General features: G+C 39.7%; 1 protein-coding gene across 19 annotated transcripts in view; it reads right to left on the bottom strand.

Moving 5' to 3' along the window:
- The window catches only part of DST (dystonin), a 470,596-nt gene that overhangs the window by 176,319 nt on the left and 267,797 nt on the right, over positions 1 to 26,480 (bottom strand). For all 19 annotated transcript variants that reach the window (XM_032409610.1, XM_032409591.1, XM_032409594.1 and 16 more), the window contains 3 exons: positions 18,189 to 18,355; positions 863 to 975; positions 661 to 767 (listed from right to left, as the gene is read on the bottom strand). In XM_032409610.1, coding sequence (XP_032265501.1) covers positions 661 to 767; positions 863 to 975; positions 18,189 to 18,355 — 387 coding nt within the window. The remainder of the gene's footprint in view (positions 1 to 660; positions 768 to 862; positions 976 to 18,188; positions 18,356 to 26,480) is intronic.

Here is a 26,480-nt window from a genome sequence, read left to right as displayed (position 1 = left end):
TCCTCTACATATCACCTTTAAATAAAAAAAAAGAATTCCTAGCCAACTTATTTCATGAGATTATGAGAGTCGGTAACATTGAAAGTGATTTCAGAAGTGAGATATTCTACAATATGCAGAAGGATATCAAACACTGCAAATGTAAAACAGCAGCAGGTTAAAAATGAAAAACTCCAAAATTCAGTGGCTTAGAGCTTTCATTTATAAAAGGATATATAACTCAAAATGACCTACTTTATTTATGACAAAGAACAAGTTTTTTTTTTGAGTTATGCTTTAATTGTTATGATGGAATACTGTCATGAAAATGCAAACAGGACTGGTTTATTAAATAGCATCTTAACTCTAATTCTTTAAAGAATATTTGATATTGGGGTGTCTGGGTGGCTCAGTCAGTTAAGTGTCTGCCTTGGGCTCAGGTCATGATCCCAGGGTCCTGGGATCGAGTCCCACATGGGGCTCCCGGCTCAGCGGGGAGTCTGCTTCTCCATCTGCCCCTCCCCCTGCTCGTGCTCCCTCTCTCTCTCTCTCAAATGAATAAAATCTTTAAAAAAAAAAGAATATTTGATATTTAAATACTGTAAAAAGCTTTATCAAAGAATTCAGTCAACTGGTCATTACTGAATCAGCAGCTTCTAGCATGAAAAAAACAATACTCACATTTGCACCAATACCTTCACCACCTTCAGGGACTTTGGGAAATGCATCATAGAGAGATGACACGTAAGTTATTACTGATTTTTCATCAGGTGAGGAGACATCAACATCTATAAGCAGCAACATAAATTATTTCAAAATGTTGATAGATTACTTTTGATCAGACTCTCATGCCAGTCTACATCTAGTCAGGACAACAACTCACCTTCAGGATCCAGAAGTCTTATAACACCAATTTTTTCTGCTACATAAAAAGCGTGCTCTAAATTTGCAAGGTTGCTTTGAACAGCAACAGTATTCATGTCTATCAGGTCCGGCCTAGGAAAAAATTCACTGTAATTAATTAACTTTTCTCACGTGCCAATTCAACATTACACTTACGTGTTGACCTATTTGCATAACATTTCGGCAAATATTAATACTAAGCCTGGGTTGAAATACAGAGATTTTCATCAAATATTTAACACTGCTGACCTCTCTTAGAAACTTGTGGATGCCAAAACCATGTGCAGTGAAGAAATTATAAAAATTAGAATGTATATAAACTTCTGACAAAGTCTAAGAATTCCCACCATCAAAATATATATGAATATCTGTCACATTCAACTTATTTAAGCTCTACTATTCCAACCGCATCCTTCCAATCCAACTAGCATCCTCTCAATGTTTCTCCCCAAACACAAAGGTTTATGCTTTAATTCAATGCCTCATCCATGGCATCCACCATCCAATGGACAGGATGCCATTTCCTGTCATTGTTGTCTTCTCACTATTCACTCATCTTTGTAAGCAGGGATTAAGCCCTACCTCCTTTGTGGAGCCCTCACTGATCTTCCCCACCCTCATTTTTCTCTGTTCCCTGAATTCCTTACACTCCTGGGCCTGTGCTCGTCAATTCGGCATTTAGAATTATCACATACTTCCTGCCCTATTCGCTCACTGTTTAATGCACATGCATATCTTGCTTCTCACCACTGCCAACTCTCAGTCAGCAAGAACCATGTATTAATAAGCTTGTATTTTATCCTTCTGCTGAGACCAAGAGTGGCAATATATATCTATAGATAAGTTGGTAAGCAGGTTGGTCAATTCTGAATCATAAATGAAAGACTAAAATAAGCACTAGTTTATATCTTCACAAGATTGCATACGCGCACGCCTGTGTACACGCATGCGTTCACACACACATGCACACACACACACATCCTCATACACCAGACTTCAACTCTTTCTAATGTGTGAAACTTCCATGATACTCTAAACCACAGGGATACTTTAAAGCTAGCTCTGTCTATATACAAGACAGGAGAAGACTTCCCAAATAGTCCTTGTAGAGAAAGCGACAAAATAGGTTGGTTGGAAACTTAACACAAGGCCAAAAGCCAGTCAGGAAACATTCATCTCAAAGCCAAAGCATTAAAAGAATGCAAAAACAAATGTGGAAACTGTAAAATTCAAAAAGAGTGGTCCCCATCCCAAAATCACTGAGTAAGAACCACTTCATCAAGTTCTAAGGACAGCTCTCAGCAAAGTCCACAGACATTCTGGTTTGCTCAAAATAATCATTTGGGAACTGCACAAAGGGTGGGAGGGCTCCAAGGTCATGGGGGAGGACTAAAATGCAAATTATTTTGAATACTACTTGGAAAGCTGTTCACATGAAAAAGTCTTTAAAAATATATTATTAATCTTAGGAAGGTAAGCAGCAATTTGTACTCTTCTTTTATCTGCTGAGAAAGCAGACTTCCGAAGAAATCTATTTATAGTTTTATAGCACTTTGAAAAGTGTGCATAACCTTGAAATGTAACTACCATGACCTACCTACCTATTTCCTGGGAAATTATTAGGAAATTTGTTGTTTTTCTGAGGCACCAGTATGATCACTTAAAAGTGATCCTACATTTATTATAGGACCAATAAATCTACTGACAGCAATAGAGGTAAATGGCATACCTCTAAAAACAACGTTTTTTATTCACACAGAAGCATTCTGAAGAATCTGCCAACTTCAAGATTACTAAACAGGTGACTATAAGTCTAGACAAAAACAAATATCTAAAATTCAAAAAACTGTTTTGCTTCTGTAAAGTTCACACATTTTGAAGAAATAAAAAACAGCCTTTCTGAGTTTATCAAACCTCCCAACAAGAAAGGGCTCGTTGTTGTAAGAACCCTGCCATTAGCAAGAACGTAAACACTGAGTAATCCCAGAGGGAATGAATAAAGTCATTGAAGAATCAAGTTTTTGACTAAGAGAATAAAACATAAAACTTCCTTCAGAATGACATAGTCCTTTCAGTACAAAGGCAGCTGTATAATACACTGAGTTTGGATAAGTCACCTCTTTTATCGTGACATTTAACACTTTAAGGGAACAAAAACCCAAGTGGTGTTCCTCTATGAAACAGTAGACAAAATTCAGCAAAAGGAAAAAAGAAAAAAACTGTAAAACCACTATGAAAAACTAACAGCCTGAAAGCTTTCAAAATTCTGTCCCTCCTCGAGCTCATCTCCTAGGCATTCGGTCATTTTCAGTCTTCCCGCCTTTCCACTCTGTGTCCGGAGCTTCCGGGAGAGGCTTGTGCTGTGACCTGTCTCTACTTTCCTTCTCCCTTACAGTCTCACTGGGATCATGTCACCTTTAAAAACTTCAGCTATTTTCCACCTACAGAAGGTTTGTATTTTCATTCGAAAGGTTTTATTTCAGTTTAAGATCTCCTTTTTGTGGAACTTTAATAGGAAATTTCATTCCCATTTTTAGGTCTGACTAACCAAAGTCTATTACTGCAAACGTGTACAAGGCGGCACCCCAGGTTCCTGTAATGCATTAATCACTCTAATTTCCCTATTTTCTGAAAACCTTTCAAAATCCTATATTGTAACACTCTGCCACTGAAAGTAATATATATTAGTCTTTTATGGGAAAAGGGCCATTCTAACTCTTAACTTGTGTTATTATTCTATAATATAAGCTTTCCTGAATGACTCGATTTTCATAGATAACAATTTTTTAAAACATACATCTATATCCTACCTTTCTTGCATAAATGATTAAGAAGAGCTTACAAAGAAAAACACAAGAAGATAACATAAATTCTAGTGCAAGTATAAAACCAGGACAGGGCCATAAGATGAAAACTAAAAGTAAGGCCAAAAAGTGCAAACTACTTATATGCATGCTTAGTGCCCCTAATTTATTTCAAAAATATAGGGCCAAACGTATTGAAGTGGCTATTGCCATAATACAAAATAATTTTGGATAAAAGTAATGTTTATCTTTCATACAACACCCATGTTGAAAGAGTATTCTCTCTAGACAAAAAAATATATACAACAGACTACACACACACACACACACACACACACACACAACCTACATACATACAAAACTACATGCATATACACATGTATATGTGTATGGGCATTTAGGTATATATAGGTATGTGTGTGGATATATATATTACTTATTAACATATATATTAATATATCTTATATACGTTACCACCCACACTGACAGACAAACTAACAGAACATGAAAACCGTAGAAAAGATTTTTTTGGTACACACACCCCAAAGTAACTTTCCAGTCCCCAAGTACTTTATTAACATATTAGCTCACGTGAGAATTAGATAGGATTCTGAGAGAAATTCTGATGTACACAGTGTTATAAATGGCTGAAGATTAGCACAAGAAACTACCTAAGGCTTCCACATTACATCATGCCAAACACTGAAATGTTCAACTAAAAAGAACAAGAAACAACATCAAAATACTTGGAAAGAAAGTACTTAGAAATGGCCATCGGAACATACTTGAGGGGACACTGAAAAAAGTTAGCTAAGAGTGCATTAGTGCAGATACAAGATTAACAAATTCTGAACCAAAAATGTGATAATGGCTGAAAGGACAAATCTAATAGCAATAGTCAAAGTCCAAATCAGGATGTTTTTTCAAAGTATGCAAAATTTATTTAAATTCATAGAGTTTATTTGGTTGTGTTGGCTCTCGACTGACACTCAATAATTATTTATCATGTGGATACAGACCCAAGTTTTGGCTACCCAGGATCTGAACCCTCTTCCTATGTTTGGGAAATTTTCCGTTTTAGGAATCATGAGAGTAAGAGAGGAGCAGAGTCCATTTCCCAAAACAAAACAAAAACACATCAGGTTTTCTTTTTGTCTCTGCCCTTTGCTCAAGAAATAAATGTCCACTGCATACCTCACCCCCATACATGACACTAGCTGATCAACTCATATTCTTCCTATCAGACCTGGCTTTCTCTGTTCTCAAATGCTGTCTACTATCTTTATTTCTGTATTTACAACAATTTGTTATAACTATGCACGTGTCCGTCTCTCACAATGGACAGTGGGCTGCCTAAAGGCAGAGGCTGTGTTTTATCCATGTTTAGAGCTTCAATATCTAGTATAAAGCTCAGCACGTGAATGTCTGAGAAATGGATAAGTAATAAAGAAATGAAAGAGCTTTGAAGGCTGGAAGGTACCATCTGATACCACTGATTCAAATTCCTGGAGACATTTTCCATCCCAGGTTTGTTCCTTTTCTTTCCTTTTCTTTGCATTAATTTCTACGGACAAAGCTACCACCTACAGCTTCCAATCAGGATTTCAAATCCTTATGAAAATCCATCCACATGGAATAGGACACGATGTCATAGCTTCTCCGTGAACTAAACACATACCCTTTTGAGGTTTCCTAAGGGCCTTTCTCTGCTGAAAACAATCTTCAAAACAGGCATGAACTGAAAACAACCAGCAAGGGATAAATTATAAAGTTTCAAAAAGCATAAATTACTGCTTCTGGGTGTGAATCCTCCCTCCTAATGCTCTCATGTGCCCTCAACTTCAGCTACTGGTAAAGTTGCCAGTTGGAATGTCTTATAAAATAACAATAAACAACAGGGATTAATATATATTGGTAACTATTATGTGGCAGGCAATGCAGTGAAGGCCTCGAAGGCATTATCTCACTCAAGCTCCTCAACAACCCTAACCAGTAGGCTATGTTATCATCCTGGATTTACAGATGAAAAAACCTAAGGCGATGACACAACTTAAACAGGAACACAATCTGACAAGGGGCAGTCAGCATTTGAACCCAGGTGTGTCTCAGTACAACACCTGAGCAATTTGCCGCGCTATGCGGCGTTATAAACTGAAAACATCCGGTATGAAGCTGAAAAATCAAGATAAAGAAAACACAGAAGAATGCATGCTTCTGCTGGTGGGGAAAGTGATACGGATAATGGTTGTAATACAAGAACCACAAGGGAGTGTGTGTGTATGTCCGTGAGTGTACCGGCATACTCCGGAAAATAAACTCCAAGAAATCAGATGTAGTTCCAGATTGTCACCAAAACAGTACTCATCGATATATACGATACCACTGTTTCCCACACTTGGAGTGCTTTTACGGCCCTAATCCAGACTAAAAGAATATAGGGAGGGGCCTGGTCATCCGTATTTTAACAAGGTTCTCCCCTCCCCCAGGTGATTCTTCTCAGGCAAGTCTGGGAACTAAATCATCTTAAAATTCCTCTTGTCGCTAATATATCTTTCATTTTCTTTCAAAATAATCCATATTCTGCACTGGCAAAAAAAAAAAAAAAAAAATCCACCATACTCTCAGACAATTAGGTAACAAGGCAAAGACAAAGAAGACACAAACACAAACATGCCTACTGCCTTAGACTCCCAGTAGGAACAGCAAAACTTTTCCCTCTTTTCCAGTACTGATTTTTTATTGCTTATATCTAGAGGAAAAAAAGGCATTTAAAATGGGGAAGGGGGGTGGAGACACATTTCGTAGTGGCCTAACTCTGGAATACATTGTAAAATGATGAAATTTGGAAAGGACAGCATTTGGTGACAGATTTTTTAATCAAAATCAAAACCACTCAAATAAACTTTGTGAGTTGAGATATCTGATCATTTGAAAGGATACTGAGCAACAATTTTCTTTCTCAATTAAAAAAAGAGAGAGAAAGTAGAATGGTGGTTGCCAGCAATTTGGGGGGAGGGGAAGAGTTCTGGGGACGGATGGTGGTGATGGTTTAACAATGTATTAACGTACCAAATGGTAAATGTTATGTTATGCATTATTTTACCACAGTTTTTCAAACTTTAAAACATTTTTTAAAGACAATTTTCACATATTTGAGAGAAAAGGTTCTGACGTAGAAAAAAGTGACAGGGCTCTGATTCAGGTGTCCCGTGATTTAGTCCCAACTTGCTCTCTGACTGTGAACACACATCCAGAAACCTGTGTCTCAGGTTCCCTTCTACAAAAAGTGAAAATCAGGAATTAGAGAAAATCAGGAACTACAAGAATCATCTAGACTTCCAGTTATCCCTTAGGGAGTATCTTGAGATGTGTGTGGGGGTGAAGGGAAGGCATTTTGGGCTGCTATAGCTGTAAGGTCTTTTTTTTTTTTAAGATTTTATTTATTTATTTGACAGAGAGAGACAGCAAGAGAGGGAACACAAGCAGGGGGAGTGGGAGAGAGAGAAGCAGGCCTCCCGCAGAGCAAGGAGCCCGATGCAGGGCTAGGTCCCAGGACCCCGGGATCATGACCTGAGCTGAAGGCAGACACCCTCTGACTGAGCCACCCAGGCGCCCTTGGCTGTAAGGTCTTAAGAAGCCACGTGATTTGCCCAAGGTCTCAAGAGAGGATTCATGTGAAAGTACTTGTGAAATGACGTTTAAAGAGCAATATACATGGGTGATCAAAAAGCATTCACTTGCATGTAAAGAACAATATAACGAAAATGTCAGAGAAGGCTTAACTTGGTGCTTTGGTAGGCTAATTATAAGTAATTCTTCTCAGTCAACAAACTAGCAAGTTCATTCATTTACTCAATATTTAATAATCATCTACTATGCCCTGGGCAGTGAGGCATTAAGAATATAGACACTGTGTCTATGGAGAGCTCAGAGCTCTAAAGGGAGTTCAGGAGAAAACCTGGTGGAAAGAGCACCCAGGCAGAGGGAAAAACATGTGCTCATGCATGAAGGGCATGTGAGAATAAGACCGCTGCAGGGAGGGGAGCCCATAGCAGGAGGACACATGGTAAGAGATGGCTGGATGGATGCAGGGGCCAAGATGATGCAGAATCTCATGAACTTCTTCAAGGATTCTGAATGTTTTTCTAAGAACTATGGAAAACCAGTGAAATGCATCAAGGAGGATTACAGGAGACTAAATGATCAGATCTGAGGTTAGATGTGGAAGAAATCTCAAGTGGTTAAAGTATTCCCACAGAATCCAGGTAGGGAACCAGAGCGGCTTGCAAAAGAAGGTGGCAGCGGGGGAGAGAAGTAGACAGGCCGGGTGATATCTAGGAGGTCAAATCCACAGAACCAAGGGGTGAGGGCAGGGATGAGAGTCAACACAGAGAGCAAAGAAAGTCAGCAGGCAACCCTGAAAAACTCCCGACATGTACTGGCCTTGTGGCTGAGTCTGCAGACGGAGCTGAGCAGGAACAGCCCACGAAACAGGAGGAATGCCAGGCCAGTGCAGTGCCATAAAAGCTGAAGAAAAAGAGTAGGATTTCAAGAAGAAAAGAATGGACAGTAGGGCCAAAGACTGAGAAGAAAAAAGAGGCCTGAAAAATGCCCACTGGATTTAGCCACATGGAAGTCATTCAGGACCTCAGAAGAGTTTTGGTGGATTATGGGGCCAGAGGCCACATTAGAGTCGGGTGAGGAATAAATATGGAGTGAAGAAATGAAAATGGAGGGTTCAGACAACTCTTTGGAGAAGTCTGGCCTTTAAGGAAAGGAATGATGTAAGGCAGTAGATGGAAAAAAGCACGGAGTTAAGAGAGAAGTTCTGTTTGTTGTTTTATGAGCAAAGAGGCTTTGGCGTGCTTAAAATCCAAGGAGAAAGATCTGAGCACAGGAAGGAGGGGTACAGGCCTCGGATGGGGGAAAGAGGATTCCTCTATCAAATAGGAGCAAAGACGGGCTAGGACGGGTGCAAACGAAGGCAGCTTTGTGTCTTTGGTAGCAAAAAGAAAGACATTTCACTTGCTGGCTTCGATATTGTCTGAGAGCAGGAGTGCAGATCACCAGTTGACAGTGAGGGAGGAAAAGGCAGTGTGAGGGAGAGAAGGGGTGAATTAACATGGGTAGAAAAAGACTGCTGGTCGGAACCATTTGAAGCTGGTCATCATGGAGTCACAGTGAAACCAGTCTGCTGTGAGAGCTGACTTTCTCTGGTGTGCTTCACTCCTTGAGCACGTGCACAGACAGAGCAGGCAGCTGGGCGCCTACAGGGCCAGGCTTGGCCAGAAAACTCGTATATACTTGGCAGCACGCGAGGAACTGAAAGGGATTCTGGGGAAGCTAAGAACAAAACAAACCAACAAAAAAAAAACCCTTCATTTACTAGAAATCAGTCTTAGAACCACCTCTGTACTCCAGGACACTACGCATCTACTCACACACAGATGCGCGAAGCCACGGGTGCCTCCCAACGTCTGCTCCTCTGTAGGTCACACGGTAACAATGTGCATGAAATGTGCCTCACTTACCCTGCGACAGTACAGCAGCTGCCATAACAAATTCCTGTGGATGACTGTTGCGATGAAATCATGTTCAGGCTCAGCACAGTCTTACTGTTCTTATTAGTGCAAAAAGCCTCTCACCTGGGCCCCCTCCCCTCGGCGGAAAAAAAAGACCTGTAATATGGTCTTCGCCTCCCCCGGCAAGTAAATGTGAACATGCAAGAGATCCACCCACAGTTTCGTAAGTGGGTGTAGGTATTCCTTTATGCTCATATTTGGGCACATATTGTTGAAAGAAACAAAGCTATGAAGGTAATTTTCCCTTTTCTCAAAACTAAATGCCTCAATTTATTTCAAATTTTCCTCCCATTTTTTTCTACAAAATGACTGTACCAACAAGACAGAGAGCAAAGACTGAAAAACACGATGATTTATGGCAAGCTTTGTTTGTACTTCAAGACTGGAATCCAGCGTTGGAAATTAAAAGATACCTAATGAATAACAAGTCTCAATTCACAAAGAACAATTAACCCTGTAACAGCCTCATACACTTTAACAAATACAGAGAATAGTATTGATATTGACAGAAAAGTAATTCCTTCAATACCTATTTCAGTGAACCTAAGTAAACCTTAGTCACTAGGGGATAAATACTCCTCCAAAAGGGGATAAATCACTTATTTTTTACTCTGATAGAAAATAAAATATTAAACTACTTCATATCACAAAATAACAAAGGAATATGAATCCGAAAATTAGTCAAAGCAGTACTGCAACAAAACAGATGGACCTCTCAAAGAAAAATAGATGGAGAGAAGACATGTTAGCTGTTCCTACAACATAAGGGAAATCTTAGTGTTAGAGACGGGTAAGAAGAGCATGCGGACGGGAGCCAGGACAAAGAAGCCTATGTCAGGTTTCCAAGGAAGGGGAGTCTTCCATCAAAGCCCAGCCCCTCTTGCGCAGTACCGTTACGTGCCCTGCCCTGAGTGGGTCAGCAGCAGCACTTAGGGAGGAAAGGAATCTGACGTTTATCACATACTTCCTAAATCTCTGGCATTGTGATAAGGCATCCTCTCATATGTTATCTCAAGACAGCCCCCACTGAGGACATTCTAACTTCCTAAATAATACATCAACTCTGAAATTTGCCAACTTATTTGATCATTTTTCCCCTAAACTCTTAACACATACATGCTTAGACTAAGAGCTCGCACACCAGAGGGAAACATAAGCCTGCAATTTCAGCTCTGGCGCATAGCTTAAAAGCTATAAAAAAAAAAAAAAAAAAAAAACCACACAATTTTATGAAGAAAAGGGTAAATGTTAAAAAGAACAGGGAAACATGAATGGGGTTTAGATCTGCTAGAATGCATTAACAAAGTAAGGGAATGTTTCTCAAAGGCACCATGGAGGGGAAACAGTGCAGAAGGGGTATTTCAGTGCAATTCTTCTAGCAGACAATTCAGATATCGGTATGTATTACCCTTTGACCTTCTACTTCTACTTCTAGGACCTTATCAAACCAACACATTCACTCATCTGCACAAAGACACATACAAAGTTCAACACTTTTTAATAGCAAAGAATATAATGCCCATCAATATGATGCTATTAAATTATGTTATATATCTATACAGTAGGATATGCTGCAGTATTTTATTTTTTTTTAAGATTTTATTTATTTGACAGAGAGAGACAAAGCGAGTGAAGGAACACAAGCAGGGGGAGTGGGAGAGGGAGAAGCAGGCCTCCCACTGAGCAGGGAGCCCGATGTGGGGCTCGATCCCAGGACCCTGGGATCATGACCTGAGCTGAAGGCAGACGCTTAACGACTGAGCCAACCACGCGCCCCTACGCTGCAGTATTTTAAAGGAATAAGGTAAACCTATTTATGCTGATATGGAAAGACATCCAAAATAAATTAAGGAGAAAGAAAAATGCGAAATAACATATATACCATTCTCTCGACTGTGTTTTAGAAAAGATTATAATAATGCTCAAGATTAGGTGCTTATGTAAATTATATCTCAACAGAGATGACCCTTCCCCCCCGCCGAAAAATAAGTGATTGTATATGTATTGTATATGTATTGTATATGCAGAAAATTTCTGGAAGAATACAAAAGAAACTGAACAGTTGCCTCTAGGCAATGGGACTGGGAATCTGGTGAAAGAAATCACATTTCAATGCATGCCCTTTTATTTTACTTGAATGTTTTATTATGTTAATGTATTAACATTTTCTATTAGTTGCTTTTTTTTTAAATCACAGATAAAACAAAAAGTAGGACTGTGGCAAGGAATACTTACTGTAGAAACTGCTATAAAATGTACCAGCTTTTCAGGGTGAGCTCTGAGAATTCAACTGTTTTGAGTTTATTTGATAAGGTAAATAAGCAATTTGATTTTGCCTCACAAAGTGAAAAACTTGTGACTTTTTTTTAATGGATATTAACTAGATTTATTATGGTGATCATTTTGCAATATATACAAATATCAAATTTGTACACCTGAAACCAGTATAATGTTGTATGTCAATTATACCTCAATTTAAAAAAAAAGACTTTTCTGATGATGTCATTTTATTTTATTTTTTTTAAGATTTTATTTATTTATTTGACAGAGAGAGAGATAGCGAGAGCAGGAACACAAGGAGGGGGAGTGGGAGAGGGAGAAGCAGGCTTCCCACCGAGCAGGGAGCCTGATGTGGGACTCGATCCCAGGACCCTGGGATCATGACCTGAGCCGAAGGCAGACGCTCAATGACTGAGCCACCCAGGCACCCGATAATGTGATTTTAAAAATATTATAAAAATTAATTCCACCTGTTTCTTTTTACTTTTTTCATATGGCTAATAGAACATTTAAAATGATGAACCATGAGAGACTGTGGACTCTGAGAAACAAACTGAGGGTTCTAGAGGGGAGGGGGGTGGGAGGATGGGTTAGCCTGGTGATGGGTATTGAAGAGGGCATGTACTGAATGGAGCGCTGGGTGTTATACGCAAACAATGAATCATGGAACACTACATCAAAAACTAATGATGTATTGTACGGTGACTAACATAACATAATAAAATTAAATTAAATTTTTAAAAAAGATACCTACTTATTTCCATATTTAAAAGTCCATGTTCTAATCAGTTCTGTTCAATAGAAATACTTGTGACTTTTCAAAAAAGTAATAACCTTCGGGGCTCTGTGTCTATGCCTAGCCACTGACCACACACAAAGCAGAGCCCATACCTGTGTGGTGTACGCACACACACACACACACCCTCATACCTCTGGGCTCTGCAGCCTAAGGGCGGACCTGGTTCTGAAGGGAAAAAAATCACCTCATCAACACTAATCCAACTTCCTATGGGAACATTTCAAGCCCTATGGGGCCTCCTCCCAGTATTAAACCAGTCCAATCCAGTTTAGCTTGTAAGGTGTGCCTGAATCCAAGCATGTGGCTGAATCACAGGCCTCCAGGTCAGACTATTAAACAAGACTCTGACCACAGCCTTACAGTCTAATCTTCCCAATTACAGCATCTTTAAACATTTAAAATTAATGAAATATGATGGTCCCAATAAATTCTAATTCAAAATGCAAACAATGAACAAAATAACTGCTATCCAGCTACACTCAGACAAGTGAAAAATGTCTGGCTGCCTGATTAGAAAATATTTAAATGGCATACTCCTGAATACCATCTATCTCAAAGTTGAGTCTTACCTGAGTAATATGTTTAAAACTTGCTTGTGAAAAGAGGGCCAGCGGCCTCAAAAGGAAATTTACATGAATGAATAGCAGCATAAATTAAAAACAAGACTAGGACTAACAGATACTAGTAAGCAGAAATAATCTCTCTGCAAAATACCCCCCCCGACACACACATTTCAGTCTTGACATACTTAGCATCTTCCTCTACCACCACCTCAGGCTTGCCCTGCTCTACTACACATTTTGCACTGTTCTTTCTGGCCTGTGGGTGCACATTCATGTTCATGCCTGCTCAGGTAGACATGTTTTCACAGTGAGTGCGGCTGTTTTGGAACTTGGCTTTCATCGATGTTCTAGGGTAGCTGTCTACGTGCAGTGACTGATAAATTAAGACAAGTCAGGGGTTGGATTTCAAGCTAGAAGTCAGAGCTTTATTTCTTTCAAAAAAAAATCAATTTTACTGTGATACTTGGGCACACTCTTAAATCAGAACACAGAAATATCAGTTGAATCCTCTGTTTGGAACATGTACTATGAAGAACGTGTGCTACGGATGGGAATTTTAGTCCTCTATATCCAAACTCTACCAGAGTGATTAATCTACTAGAGTTTAGAATCCCGTGGCTGCAGATTCTCAGTTCATTCTACTTCTCTTGCTTTTAAGTTACTTATCAAATGCTTTTGTGACATCCTTTTGATCCAAGTCCATCAAATCCAGTCTTCCTTGTTATTCTTTTCAATGAAACTTAAGGTTCGGGGCAAGAGTGAGGCTTATTTACCCGAGATCTCTCTCCAGTTGTGGTTTGCAGTGAAAAGATTTTAATATGCTTTAAAGAAAACTTAAACTATACAAAGAAAACAAGTTCAAACTAGTATAGGTATATGGCAGTTTTATTATTTGAATTCTTTCCATTAAAAACAGAACATAACAAACAGACATTCCTAGAAGGAATTAGGAACAGCTTCCTAAGACAGAATTAATAGAAAACCATAGTGTTTGTATCATTAACTGATTTATTATTTTTAATTAAAGTATAGTCGACATACAATGTTATATTAGTTTCAGATGTACAACATAGTGATTCTACAATATATCACACTGTGCTCACGATAAGCATAGTTATAATCTGAATCACTGACCTATTTAAATAGATCCTATAGGGATGCCTGGGTGGCTCAGTCAGTTAGGTGTCGGACTCAATATCAGCTCAGGTCATGATCTCAGGGTCATGAGATTGAGCCCCGCATTGGGCTCCGCACTGGGCATGGAGCCTGCTTATGATTCTCTCTCCCTCTCCCTCTCTGCCCCTCCCCTCAACTTGGATGTGCTCGCTCACTCGCTCTAAAAAAATCCTATGGAACTTCGTAATCTCTTCCACTAAATCATACTACTTTATCATTCTTACTAGCCTTTGCGTAATCCAGGCTCTTCACTTCTTTAGGATAATATGACATACCAAAACTATAGAACAGTTCATTTGTGGTTTTGCTCTTACTTATGCTAAGTGTTTTCATGTTCTCTTATTATCTACAATGTTCCTCACTACATTATGAGTTGTTGCGATGCTATTTTCGTTGATGGCTAATTCCAAGTTATGCAATTAATGTTGTTCCTCATTAATTTCCTACAAGGGACCAAGATCTTTAGTTGGCATTTACAAATGTACTATTCATTTAGTCATTTCTTAAATTCATCAAGAATTTTCATATATCTTTGCTGAATATCATTAGCTTTCAACGCTGCACTATCCAGTTGCTCACGTCAACAGTTCCATTTCTTGGTATCTAGTTTGCCTGCAGGGGATTATGATAAGTAGTTATACAGAAGCCTACGAGGACTTGAGACTCCAGAGCAGTCACCTCCATCATTTAAAAGGTAGGTCATGTTTCCCTTTTGAGCTCCAGTTTCTTCAATTATTTAATAATTTGATCATTTAATACAAAGATAAAAATGAAAATAGTGTCATCTCTTTCATAGGACAGTGACCATTTTAAAAGCTATCATATATAAAAACAGCTAACACAGAAATTGATAGATGGTCAACAGTCTGCACATATTTCTTGGGAGCCTTCTATGTGACAGTTACTTTCTTTTTAACTTCAGGGATCTTCTATAAATTAGTCTTATGATAAAAATTTCTCTTCATTTTTACTTCATGTTAGTAAAGTATTGCTTACTGGTATAAACAAACATTCTCTCCACTTCAAAAGTCATATTCTCATATGGGAGCACTAATAAAAATATATGCTGGACAGTCCAACTTAATGTACTTGATTAACTTTTGACAGTATTTACAGTAATACAAAATCTGAAAGATGCTATTTCTCTGTTCCCACTTTAGATCAGTATTTCTAAACCGTCAGAAGATAATGTACATAAAAATCTGATGAGATCACTTACTACAAATGATACTGGTTTACTTTTCAATGACAAACAGTATCCATTTTCCTTCTAATCTCCAGAGAAATCTTTCATACTCTCTCTAGGGCATGCAAACTTGCTCCCTGAGGAGCCCACATCCCTCCTTCCAGCCACAGCAGCAATCTGAAGGTTCTTCCCTGCTAAGCCCTCATTCCCTCTTAAGATCCTTATCGACCAAGTATTCCTACAGTTAGACTTGGTATATGAGTAGAAACCAAACCCATGTGCTACCACCTCAGATCATTTTTATCACATAAGTCACATTGAACTCATATAAAAAAGGTCTTTTTATCCAAAAACTACACCCAAAACCCAATTAAGTGGGTATGTTCCTACGGCAAATCCAAATACATCACAAAATTTATGGAAATAATTATCAAGTAAAAACAACTATAAATTACACACTACTCTCTAAATGTGATTACTGCTGTCCAATATCCAAAAATCTGCTTATAGGGATTTTACAATTGTTTATAACTTTCTCATTTCCCTTTAGTATTCTAAAGCATTCAACAGTGAAAATTATGTGCAGTTCAACCCTATCCATTTAATTCTTACACATGCTAGAAGAATAAAATTTGATCGTTTTTTAAGTAAAAAGAAAAGCCTGAGGACCTTAGCTAAAAATACAGTTCCACACATGAAAGATTTCTTCCAGTGAAAAAGGCCACTGTAATATTTTATGAGGCACAGGATAACTTAACAACCTTCAGCAACAAAGAAATCTTGTGAGCACTTAAACCTGATACTCCCTATTTTTACCATGAATTCTAACAAGGAAAAACAAAGCCAACTAGGAAATCAAAGTTCAAAGTTAAAGCTAAACAATTTTCTAAAATGATCACTCCACCAGATTAAAAGTTCAAAACAAATAACATTCACAAGATCCAAATTCTCTCCTAAAGCAGTAGGAGCTCTATAACATTAAACTTCCCTAGGAAATTTCACCATCTCTGACAGATAGTGACTTATTTAAGTACTTAGGAGAAAAATGCACAGCATGCATATACTAATTTGTACTTCTACTCTTTCACAAGTATTAAAGAGACAATGTCTAGAGACCATTGTTTTTAAAAGTCAATTATTTTAGAAGAATAGCTGGCTTCTAAATGCTTTGCTTCTACTTAAAACACTTCAAAGAGAAAAGAGCACACCCTCAAAGATGCATCATGACATAAATCCTTCAGGTATAACAATCCAAATATTTTTATTCAAAGGCCAAGAAGATCTCATCATCCCGGGTATAAAATGTGCCCAACTACACAGCCCTCTGATGGCCTGTTTTAAGTCACACGAGAAGTGCATTGTGATAACTGAAATGTAACCACTAAACCCCTCTTGGCACTGTGTTACTCAAGGAGGTCTGGTACTTTCTTTTCAGCATGTATAGGCAAGTTGATTCTGGCTTTTTTTTTTAATCAGGCAGACTATACCTACCTGTACTGAAATAGTGTTCCAAAGAGGAAGCAGACTACTACAGTGTTTTAAGGCGCTTGGAATGTGGATGGTGGGAGATTCGTTACAGTGTTACTGATGTTGAAATTTCCAAAATAAAAATGAGAGAAAGAGAAGAAGGGGAGAGAAAAGGGCAGTGAAAGGAAAAACAGAAAGAGAAAGGAGAGAAACGGGGAGAATGGGATTTTAAATCATGCAGACCGGGCTAAAATCTCAGCTCTATAATGTATTAGGTAGCATAACCTTGGCAAACCCAAGGCTCCTCCTCTGGGAAAGTGGGGTAAACAACAGTCCGTTTTGTGGTACTGTTGGGAGACCCGAATGAGAGAACATATGGAAAGCAATGGACAGAATGCCTCACATATAGAAAGTTAACAAATATTAACAACTCTATATAATTATTGTTTTTATCAAATAAGTTTGTTAGTCTAATGAGTCATAGCTCAGCTTATCCTATCTAGGAAGACAGTTCTTTGACTACATGATGTAATTTTTGCAAAACTAAGAAAAGGAACTGAGATCAAGAAATACATTGTTTTCAGTCAATATTTTCTGGGGATCTAGCTCCTTATAAGACAACAAAAGCACGGAGTAAAAAACCAGAGGCCCCGGGTCTGAATCTCAAAGCTGCCTCCTGCTGGCTATGTGACTATATGCAAGTTTTACTCTGTGCCTCAGTTTTTGTCTGTCAACTGGGGATGATAATAGTCCTGTAGGGATGTTGTGAAGACTAAATAAGTCAAAACACGTAAAAACTGCTTAGGATAGTGTCTGGCACTTAGTAAGTGCTATGTCAGTATTAACTGGGATTTGTTGTTAATAATTCTCAGCAGTTGGGGTGCCTGGCTGGCTCAGTCGGAAGAGCACCGACTCTTGATCTTGGGGTTGTGAGTTCGAGCCCCATGTTGGGTGTAGAGATGAATAAATAAAACAAATAAACTTTAAAAAAATAGTAATAATTTTTACCAGAAAACTGTTAACCACCCCAAAGTTGGCCACTTTTGAACCCCGCTACTCACTAGAGTAACGAGCCTAGGAGACTCTAATTTGGACATGTGCGAGCTCTAAATCGGAACTAAACCCTCACCCTACCATTCATCAGTCCTCCGTATGCACAACTGTGCTCATCCAAGATTCTATATTATCAGAGCTTACTGTCTGCCAAGTTACCAGCAAAATCCAAAGGCATATTATAGCTGTGTGAGTCTGTGTGTATGCACAAGTTTAGAGTGATGACCTTGGAGCGGTGGGAATGTGATGCTTCTACTTGTGTCTGGTCTGTATTTTCTAACTTTCTGCCATGCACATGTATTGCTTCTGTAATAATAAAAGGTTATTTTGAAATTTGGAAATGGAAGAAACACTTCTCATATTTGTCTGAGAAAAAAGACCCCACCAATTCCATACCTGTATTTATGAATGATGGCATTAAATAGTTTTCCATCTCTCCAGCAGGTAGTGAAATTTTCACACCGTATTCCAGCATAACCCTCTGTTGCCTGCTGTGTCCACAGGAGCAATCTCTCCTTAGCAGACATATCCTCTGACTCTCCAGTAACATGGATATCAGATATCTAAATATAATAGAAAGCGTTAAAACATTAGGAAGAAAGCTAGCTCAGACTGAGAACCCACTATGTGCCAAGAACTTCGCAAGTATTATTTTACTTAATCCTCATAATTCTCACTGGAAAGCTAAGTATATTTTTCCCATTTTACACATAGGGAACCTGAGTTTCAAAGAGGTTCATAGACAGAAAACTAGGATTTAACCCAAGCATCTAGTTTTTTCATTATGCCAAAATGTCACAGCGTTGAAAATTCCAATTTTCAATGAGATTCCTCTTTACTAATCAGATCGGGTAAAACAACTCAACCAAATGTTTTTCCAAGTTCAAGATCAAAAGTAAAACCTACAAATTAATTTATATTACTACCCTCAGAGGAAGATTTGATCCAACAGGTATTCTGTATAAAGAACAAAGAAGGTCCCCAATTTACTACATTATGTAACAATTTGATGTAAAGTCTCTTTAACTTTCTCATGATTCCTTGCGTAGCTTACTCAACATGAAATCTGTATTAACTGACTTTTCCCTATACTTTACTTGTTTTCATTAAATTTTCTAAAAGTCTCTTCCACTAAATAAAACAGATCACCAGTTCACATGATTATACATTTACATAAGGGTCCTACCTAATCTGCTGATGACATTAAGGCACAAAGTGACTCTACCAGGGGTCACACAGTGATTCCAAAGCTGGGATTAACACCAACAAACAACTGTTCCCTCAAATCAGTGCAGGATGCAAAGCCAAGGGATCAAGGAGCCAGGCGGGAAGCCAGGATCAAGATGAGTAAATAAGGAGTTGGAAGCAATACATAGGGAGTCACAAATCATTCTGTAACAGGAAAAACATCAGTGAAGTCATGAGATTGGCTTCTAGTCCTGGCCCCTAGTCCCAGGGCTTTGAATAATTCATTTCATGTCTGTGAGTCAACTTCCTCATCTATAAAATGAGGAGGTAGGAGGTAGAGACAGATCATGTTTAAGACTCTTTTCAGTCTCAAGTCCTACTCAGAGACTGTAAATACAGCACAGAAGTCAGAGGTCAAAACAGGCAGAGTCAAACAACTGAAAGTAGAAAATTTTAAAAACCCAGACTGGAGAAAGCCTTTTACATACAGCAGTGCTAGGCTCAAACAGGAAGCCCTTTATTCCTCCCAGCTGCCACAAGGGCCGGAGGCATGGCCCACCGGGGACCCAGCACAGGCTATGGCAGTTAAAGTCCACACCAGGCCAGGCAGTCCCTAACAACACCACATGGACGTGCCGGCAGGGGCCACACACACCTTTTCTCCACTACTCAGCACAGACATGCTCTTGACAGATAATTGGAAAGTAGAGCACAGTGTCTCAATTTATTTTTTTAAAGATTTTTATTTATTTACTTGAGAAAGAGAGCATGAGTGGGGGGAGGGGCAGAGGGACAGGAAGAAGCAGGCTCCCTGCTGAGCAGGACGCCCCACATGGGGCTCGATCCCAGGACTCTGGGATCATGACCTGAGCCAAAGGCAGACGCTTAACTGACTGAGCCACCCAGGCATCCCCATAAGTGTCTCAATTTAATCATCTTTCCTAAGAATCTGTGCTAATCTCCATAGCATGGAAAGAACTATGTGCACACATGAACACATTATATATAATATACAGGAAGAATTCCTTTTTCTTTTTTTAACATGGAGAAAAAGAGCAGAAAAACCACCAATACTCTTCCATCCAACTTCCAACTGATATTCTAATCTAAAATTATGCTAGAGAGGGGTGCCTGGGCGGTCGGTCAGTTAAGCTTCCAACTCTTGATTTCCGTTCAGGTCATGATCTCAGGGTCCTGAGATCCAGCCCCACCTCGACTCTGCATTCAGCCTGGAGTCTGCTTAGGATTCTCTTTCTGTCTCCCTCTGCCCCACCCCCAACTTGTACACTTTCTCTCGTTCTCTAAATAAATAAATAAATAAGATTTTTAAAAATCAATAAATAAAATAAAATTATGTTGGAGAGCCTTTCTGGCACATCCCGGGAGTTTAAATCCTATCTCCACCATTTATGTTCCAGTTACTCAACTGCTTTAAGACCGTTCTCTGGGGGCGCCTGGGTGGCTCAGTCGTTAAGCGTCTGCCTTCGACTCAGGTCATGATCCCAGGATCCTGGGATCGAGCCCCGCATCGGGGTCCCTGCTCAGCAGGAACCTGCTTTTCCCTCTCCCACTCCCCCTGTTTGTGTTCCCTCTCTTGCTGTATCTCTGTCAAATAAATAAATAAAATCTTTAAGAAAAAAAAAGACCATTCTCTGACTTGTAAAATCATGATGGTAATTGTTACTACACTGTTGTGAGAATGTAACAACATGAACACGGCGTAACGTCAGCAATTTGATCGTGGTTTTTATCATTCATTTTGACAAAGGGGGAAGCAAAAACTTGGTTGTATTATTCTCCCAATTCCCCTACTATGAAGGGAAGTAAAAAATAAAGTTTTTAAATTTGCTGCCTCAAACAAATCAAAATCTATAAAAACCAGAGTTCAGAGAAATGAATCTAGGAAATGGTGCACAAGAAAGTTGAGCCTCCAGGTAAAATTTGACAACAGGTTCCTCTTAGCCTTTATGAATTGTAGTTAGTCAACTGCTACTGGAAACCCTTACAGCACGGGAGCTATAAGGGTGGTAATTACAACTATATAAAGAAAAGGGAGGTAGCTGGAGAGAAGGGGAACTATTTTCTGCGGGTCGAGAACCATCCCAGTCCAGTCACTGAATTACCTATTCACGAGGGAAGTCAGTAAGTTTCGACTACAAGGTAAGTTTAATAGGTTCAAGTGCTGCACAGCACTTTACCCAGGATGGATATTAAAGGAAGGGGAGTTTAGAGGATGAAAACAGTCTAAATATCAACGAGGAGAAAGTAATCTTATTAATAAGGTTCCAGTGGATGAATTTCAGATTATTACTCCCACACACACTATTTCAGACTGTTACACATGCACACACTATTTAAAAACCAGTGATTTTCAAATGTTACGCACCAAACTTTTAACATATCAAAGACTGCTAACACACTGACTCATATTCAGTTTTTCCTGTTATTTCCAATTACTTGAGTATTATTCCTACAGGGAAACTCTAGGTATTTTTTAAAATGTCCTGTGACCATTAACCACTACCTCTCTGAGTATATCAAACTTTTCATAATACTGTGCAACCGAAACCAAAATGAAAAATAAGTTAAACTCTAAAAATTAAGTCTGTAGTCATCACTGATGACCCCTGATTTAAAATCTGTGCATTCAGCAAATCAGCCTGAATCCTCCATCAGCGACAGGTCAGGTCTGATTCCAGGAAGTAATCGAGCTTCCTCCCTTCAAATCCTGGAGGCAGTTCGGAGATCAGAGAAGGCGTGCATTCACGCCACCTGGACTCAGATTCCAACTCCCAACAGCGGAATTATGAGCGAGAGCCATTCACACCATCGTTCTAAAATCCATTTTCTTCATTTTGAAAACTTAAATGATGACCTCATCATTTCTACCTCCTTGAGTGGTTCTACAGATTCCATAAAATAAATCCACATCAAATGCTTCGCACAGTGCCTGGCATGTAGAAATCTCTATAAATGTTAGCTTCTCCCACCGCAATTTTATTAGCGGTGCTTGCCGCTTAATGTTTCTCCCCAACAATCTGTCAGCTAGCACCAAAAACAAAGTCCTTTCTCGCCATGTTCCTTTGGGAAACTCGAAGCCCTCATGCCTCACATCCAGGTCATTGCTGGCTCCCACCCAAATGCAGGCTTTTCCTGTCACAGAGCCTCCCATGACTGTATGTCATGCTTCATCTCTCCTGACCTGGCCTGACACCATTCTCAAGCTTTCCAGAAATGTCTATTCTGTGGTAAACAAAGTCTCTGACCTCTTCTGAACCTCACACCACTTCTACCATTTTACTGAACCAGGTCTGCCCCTCTTGCCCCAGGTCAAGTCCCACCCCCCCCCCCCCGCCCCGGGCCTGTAGCAGGGCAAGTGTATTCTAACTCCCCCAGTGACGCACAACCAATAGTTTTCCAACCATGACCCACACGTCCCAAGACCTCATTTTTACACCACAGGCCACTCTTGTACTACCACCTTCTTCTTCTCCTTAAAAATGATCCTGCACGTACCCCCTGCCCCCCGCAAAGATCCAACACCCGGCTCAGCATGTACCTGTCTCCCTCACAGTCCACCTTCTCTCCACACCTACTGCTAACATCCTGGATCTCAGCGTCTTATGCCAGAACTAGCCCAGCTCAGACATTTAACTTCTAATAGCGAGTTCCTGTTCTTCTTCTACTCTCATTCTCTATCCGCAGCTAAACCACTCATCTGGCTTCATCAACATCTCACATTCCTTGACTTGTCCAGTTGGGTCCTACTCTATGAGCCCTCTTCTATCTTCACCTCCTTCTCTATCTGGCCTGTACGACAGGATCCACCACTTCAAATACCTTCTCCTTGCCCTGCAACCCCCTGGCCAAAACCCAATCCTGATCAAGTCCGCTGTAAGTCTCCTCTATTCGTGCCCTATGCTCTAAGCTCCCCTGGAAAACCACAGTCCCATGTGGGCTGCTGCTGCCACAAATTCCAGCTCCGCAATTCAGCTAAGTGCTCTATGACACCTACCACCTCTTCTTGGTGTCCTAATTGGCCAGTTTTTCCATCCTTCACGATACCTCTTTCAATATTCTTTATCATTTGCAAGAAACTCCCTAACCCACAACCCCCTTATGTTTCCCAATCACTTTTTTATCTCCTTCTTTATAAAGAAAATAGCAACATGAGTAAGAACTCCCTCCCTGCCCTGCCCTGCTACCCACAAACTTGGTTTCCACATGACCTGCTTTTCTCCTGTGCTCAGAATCCTTCCACCTCCTGCCTCCTGGGAGTCTCACTCTATCAATCATTCCCTCCTCATCTGGGTCTCTGCTCTCAGTACTTAAAATGCCCAAGTCTCTTCCATCCTAAAATAAATAAGCTTCATAAACTCAATTCCCTCTTTACTTATCATTGTCTCTCTCTTCCCAGTAAAGCAACTGAAAAAAAAAAAAAAAACCTTTTGTATTTTTTATGTCTTTTTTAAAAATAGATTTTATTTTTGTATTTTTTACCTTTATTATCTTTACCTGTCAACCTGTTGTGGTTTGGCTTCCATCCCAATCACTCCACTAAAACTAAGTAGCAGTGAGCAGACAAGAAAGTGAGGGAGGTTCCTGCTCAAGACTTGATTTTCCCAATGAAAAAAGGAAATCAGATGGTGAAACATAACAGAGGAAGTGGTGGGCACAAAAAGAGGGAGGTCACGCAGCACCTGAAGAGCTCAAAGATATGGTGAGCAATCATCTACTACCTCCTCTCCCACAGTCTCACTTATTCACTAAGCACTCACAAATGTCTGCTCGTACCAGTACTGGGCATTGGTCAGACAACCATCCTCATGGAGCCTGCAGCCTAATGACAGAAAAACATCCTGGAGAAGAACTCAAGGGTTGCTTTCCAATCCGTCCATTTTCTTTTTTTTTTTTTTAAGATTTTATTTATTTATTTTAGAGAGAGAGAGATAGCAAGAGAGAGCAAAAGCAGGGGGAGGAGCAGTGAGAGAGGGAGAAGCAGGCTCCCCACTGAGCAGGGAGCCCTCTGTGGGGCTCAATCCCAGGACCCTGGGATAATGACCTGAGCTGAAGGCAGACGCTTAAAAGACTGAACCACCCAGGTGCCCCTCAATCCATCCATTTTCTAATCCTGATCTCTCTCAAGCATCTGTCAGTGTTAGTCTCTCCTCCCTGGCTTCCCTGATGTCACTCCTTCCTGGTTTTCCTCCTGCCCCTCTGGCCTTTCCTTCTCAGTTTTCTGCTACCCTTCCTTTAGTGCTGTTCCTCAGGCTTGGTGCTCAGCACCCCTCTCTTTCTACTCTCCCTGGATAATCTCATCTTCTATAGTGGTTTCAACGCCCCCCTCATACTGATGACTCTGGGATCCCTAGGTTACACCCAAACCTCACCCCTGAACTCAAGACCTATAAATTCCAACTCCTTAATGAACACTTCTGTCAAAATAGTAACACTAACCAAATTTGAGCACTTCAGTGAGCCAGACAGTGTGCTCAAGTGCTTCCCAAATATTATCTCATGATCATCACAACAGACAATCTCATTTTACACATGATAACGAAGCACAAAGTGGTTATGTGACTTGCTCAAGTGCACAAACTACTAACAGGTAGAAGTAAAATTTGGACTTGAATCTATCCAGCTCCACTGTGCTTTAGCACACAACCTCTTCAAACTCACTGCAGAGAAAAATCAATTTCTCTTTCTCCAAAAGAGAAATTCTTCCTTCTGCTCTTCCTTCTGTATTCGTAGCTTGGAGGATGGCCCCATCATTTACCTGGTTGCCCCCAAATCACAAACCCCGAAGTCCTCCTTGATGCCCTTTTCTCTGTCCATACCTACCTTCAATTGGTCACACGGTCCTATGCAGCCTCATCTCCCCACCCTCTCCTTCAACACTCACCCGAAAACCTCCTCATGCTCCAGCCACACTGAACTACTCCTTGTTCCCTCAATAAGAACACATTTCCACGGGACACTATGCATTTATATATGCTCCTTCCTACCTCTAGAATGCCCTCACCAGCTGCCACCCCAGTCAAGCTCTTCACTCCTCTGTCCCTTTGAGGAACCCCGTCCCACCACCCTCTGTGCTCCCACAGCGCCCGCACAGACTGCTACAATAGTACATTCTGTGTATCATCATTAGATAACTTCTCTCCCTCTAACACATGAGCAAATACACACAAAATAAAGGTGTCTTCTTCATCTTCGTATTACAGTGTCTAACCCAGTCACAGCTTGGCACATAATAGAAAGTAAATGCCCCATGAACATATGTCTTTGTGACTGAGTTTGGCACCTGTGGAATCTGAATTATTTCATTCAGGCAACCAGGATATCCTTGATCACTTCTGCTTCATCATAAACTTCAAGGTCCCACACAGGAAGGAGAGGCTTTAATACCTACAGGGGATGTGCAAACTCCAACCAACAAAACTGATGCACCCATAAAAATGTCACTTGACCAAGTAGGTTTTTGTCTGCTTACTATTGACACAATAGAAATGACACACTTGACAACATTTTTCAAAAAATTTATTTTAGCACTTCATAAAAACCACGTAAATCTAATATTATCCAAGATTAAGGAGAATATTATGAGAGGAGATCAAAATGTTTGAATTAAAATGTCTTTATATCACAAGTCCCAGTGAACGCCAATGTCAACTCACAGTATCTTTCAGGACCCAATTATGACAGGACATTAGAATGGTACTGAACTCTGCAAAGCTTCCACCTTCTTCTAGAACTGAGTCTAACTCTTGGGAATCTGAAGTTCTTATAAACTGTCATATCTTGGTATGCATCTAAGGAGCTTTCTATTTTACTTATAATTGGAATAATTCTCTTGGCTTATTTTCTTTAATTTTTCAACTAAGCAACTTCACTGACTTTTTTTCCAGCATATCTGCTTTAACTGGGAAATTTTAATAAATAGTTTATCACAGATCTGCTTAAATTTACTTTTAGTATTATCAGATATAATTGGTTCAATTCCCACATGAAAATGGTACTGAACTGGTTGAAGCAAATTAACAGAAAAACACCCAATCTTCATATATTTTTTGCTAAATATATATACATTGAATTGGCCAAATCTTTATTTCACTTGAATTACAGAAGAAATGTTATTTCCTTCACATAAAGCCCAGAAGATGGTGGTGACACTACCAGCCTAGAGCAGAAAGGGTAATTTGCCTTTTACCACCATTCCATCTATGTGTATTCCTCTTCCAAGATAGTTCAAAGCAAAATTAGAAAGAGGAATCTACAAGATTTTTATGTGAAGTGCAAGTATTTTCTAGAGCCCTGACAAAAGCTGGTTTACAGAGAACAGTTCCGGGTTTAAAAATATGCGACAGTAAGGCATTCTCAAAAACTGCATGGTCACGTTATTAGAAAGTGGGTTCTCCAATGGAGATTCTAAAAGCATTGTTCTTACTGGAATTAGAACAAATGCTCAGAAAAATCTAACCATTAAGTAAGAAGTCCTCAAAA

Source organism: Phoca vitulina, unplaced genomic scaffold (assembly GCF_004348235.1).
Source record: "Phoca vitulina isolate PV1807 unplaced genomic scaffold, GSC_HSeal_1.0 scaffold11, whole genome shotgun sequence".
NCBI classification, from domain to species: domain Eukaryota; kingdom Metazoa; phylum Chordata; class Mammalia; order Carnivora; family Phocidae; genus Phoca; species Phoca vitulina.
Note: the sequence above shows the minus strand (reverse complement) of the source record. Positions and strands in the feature narration are given on the sequence as shown.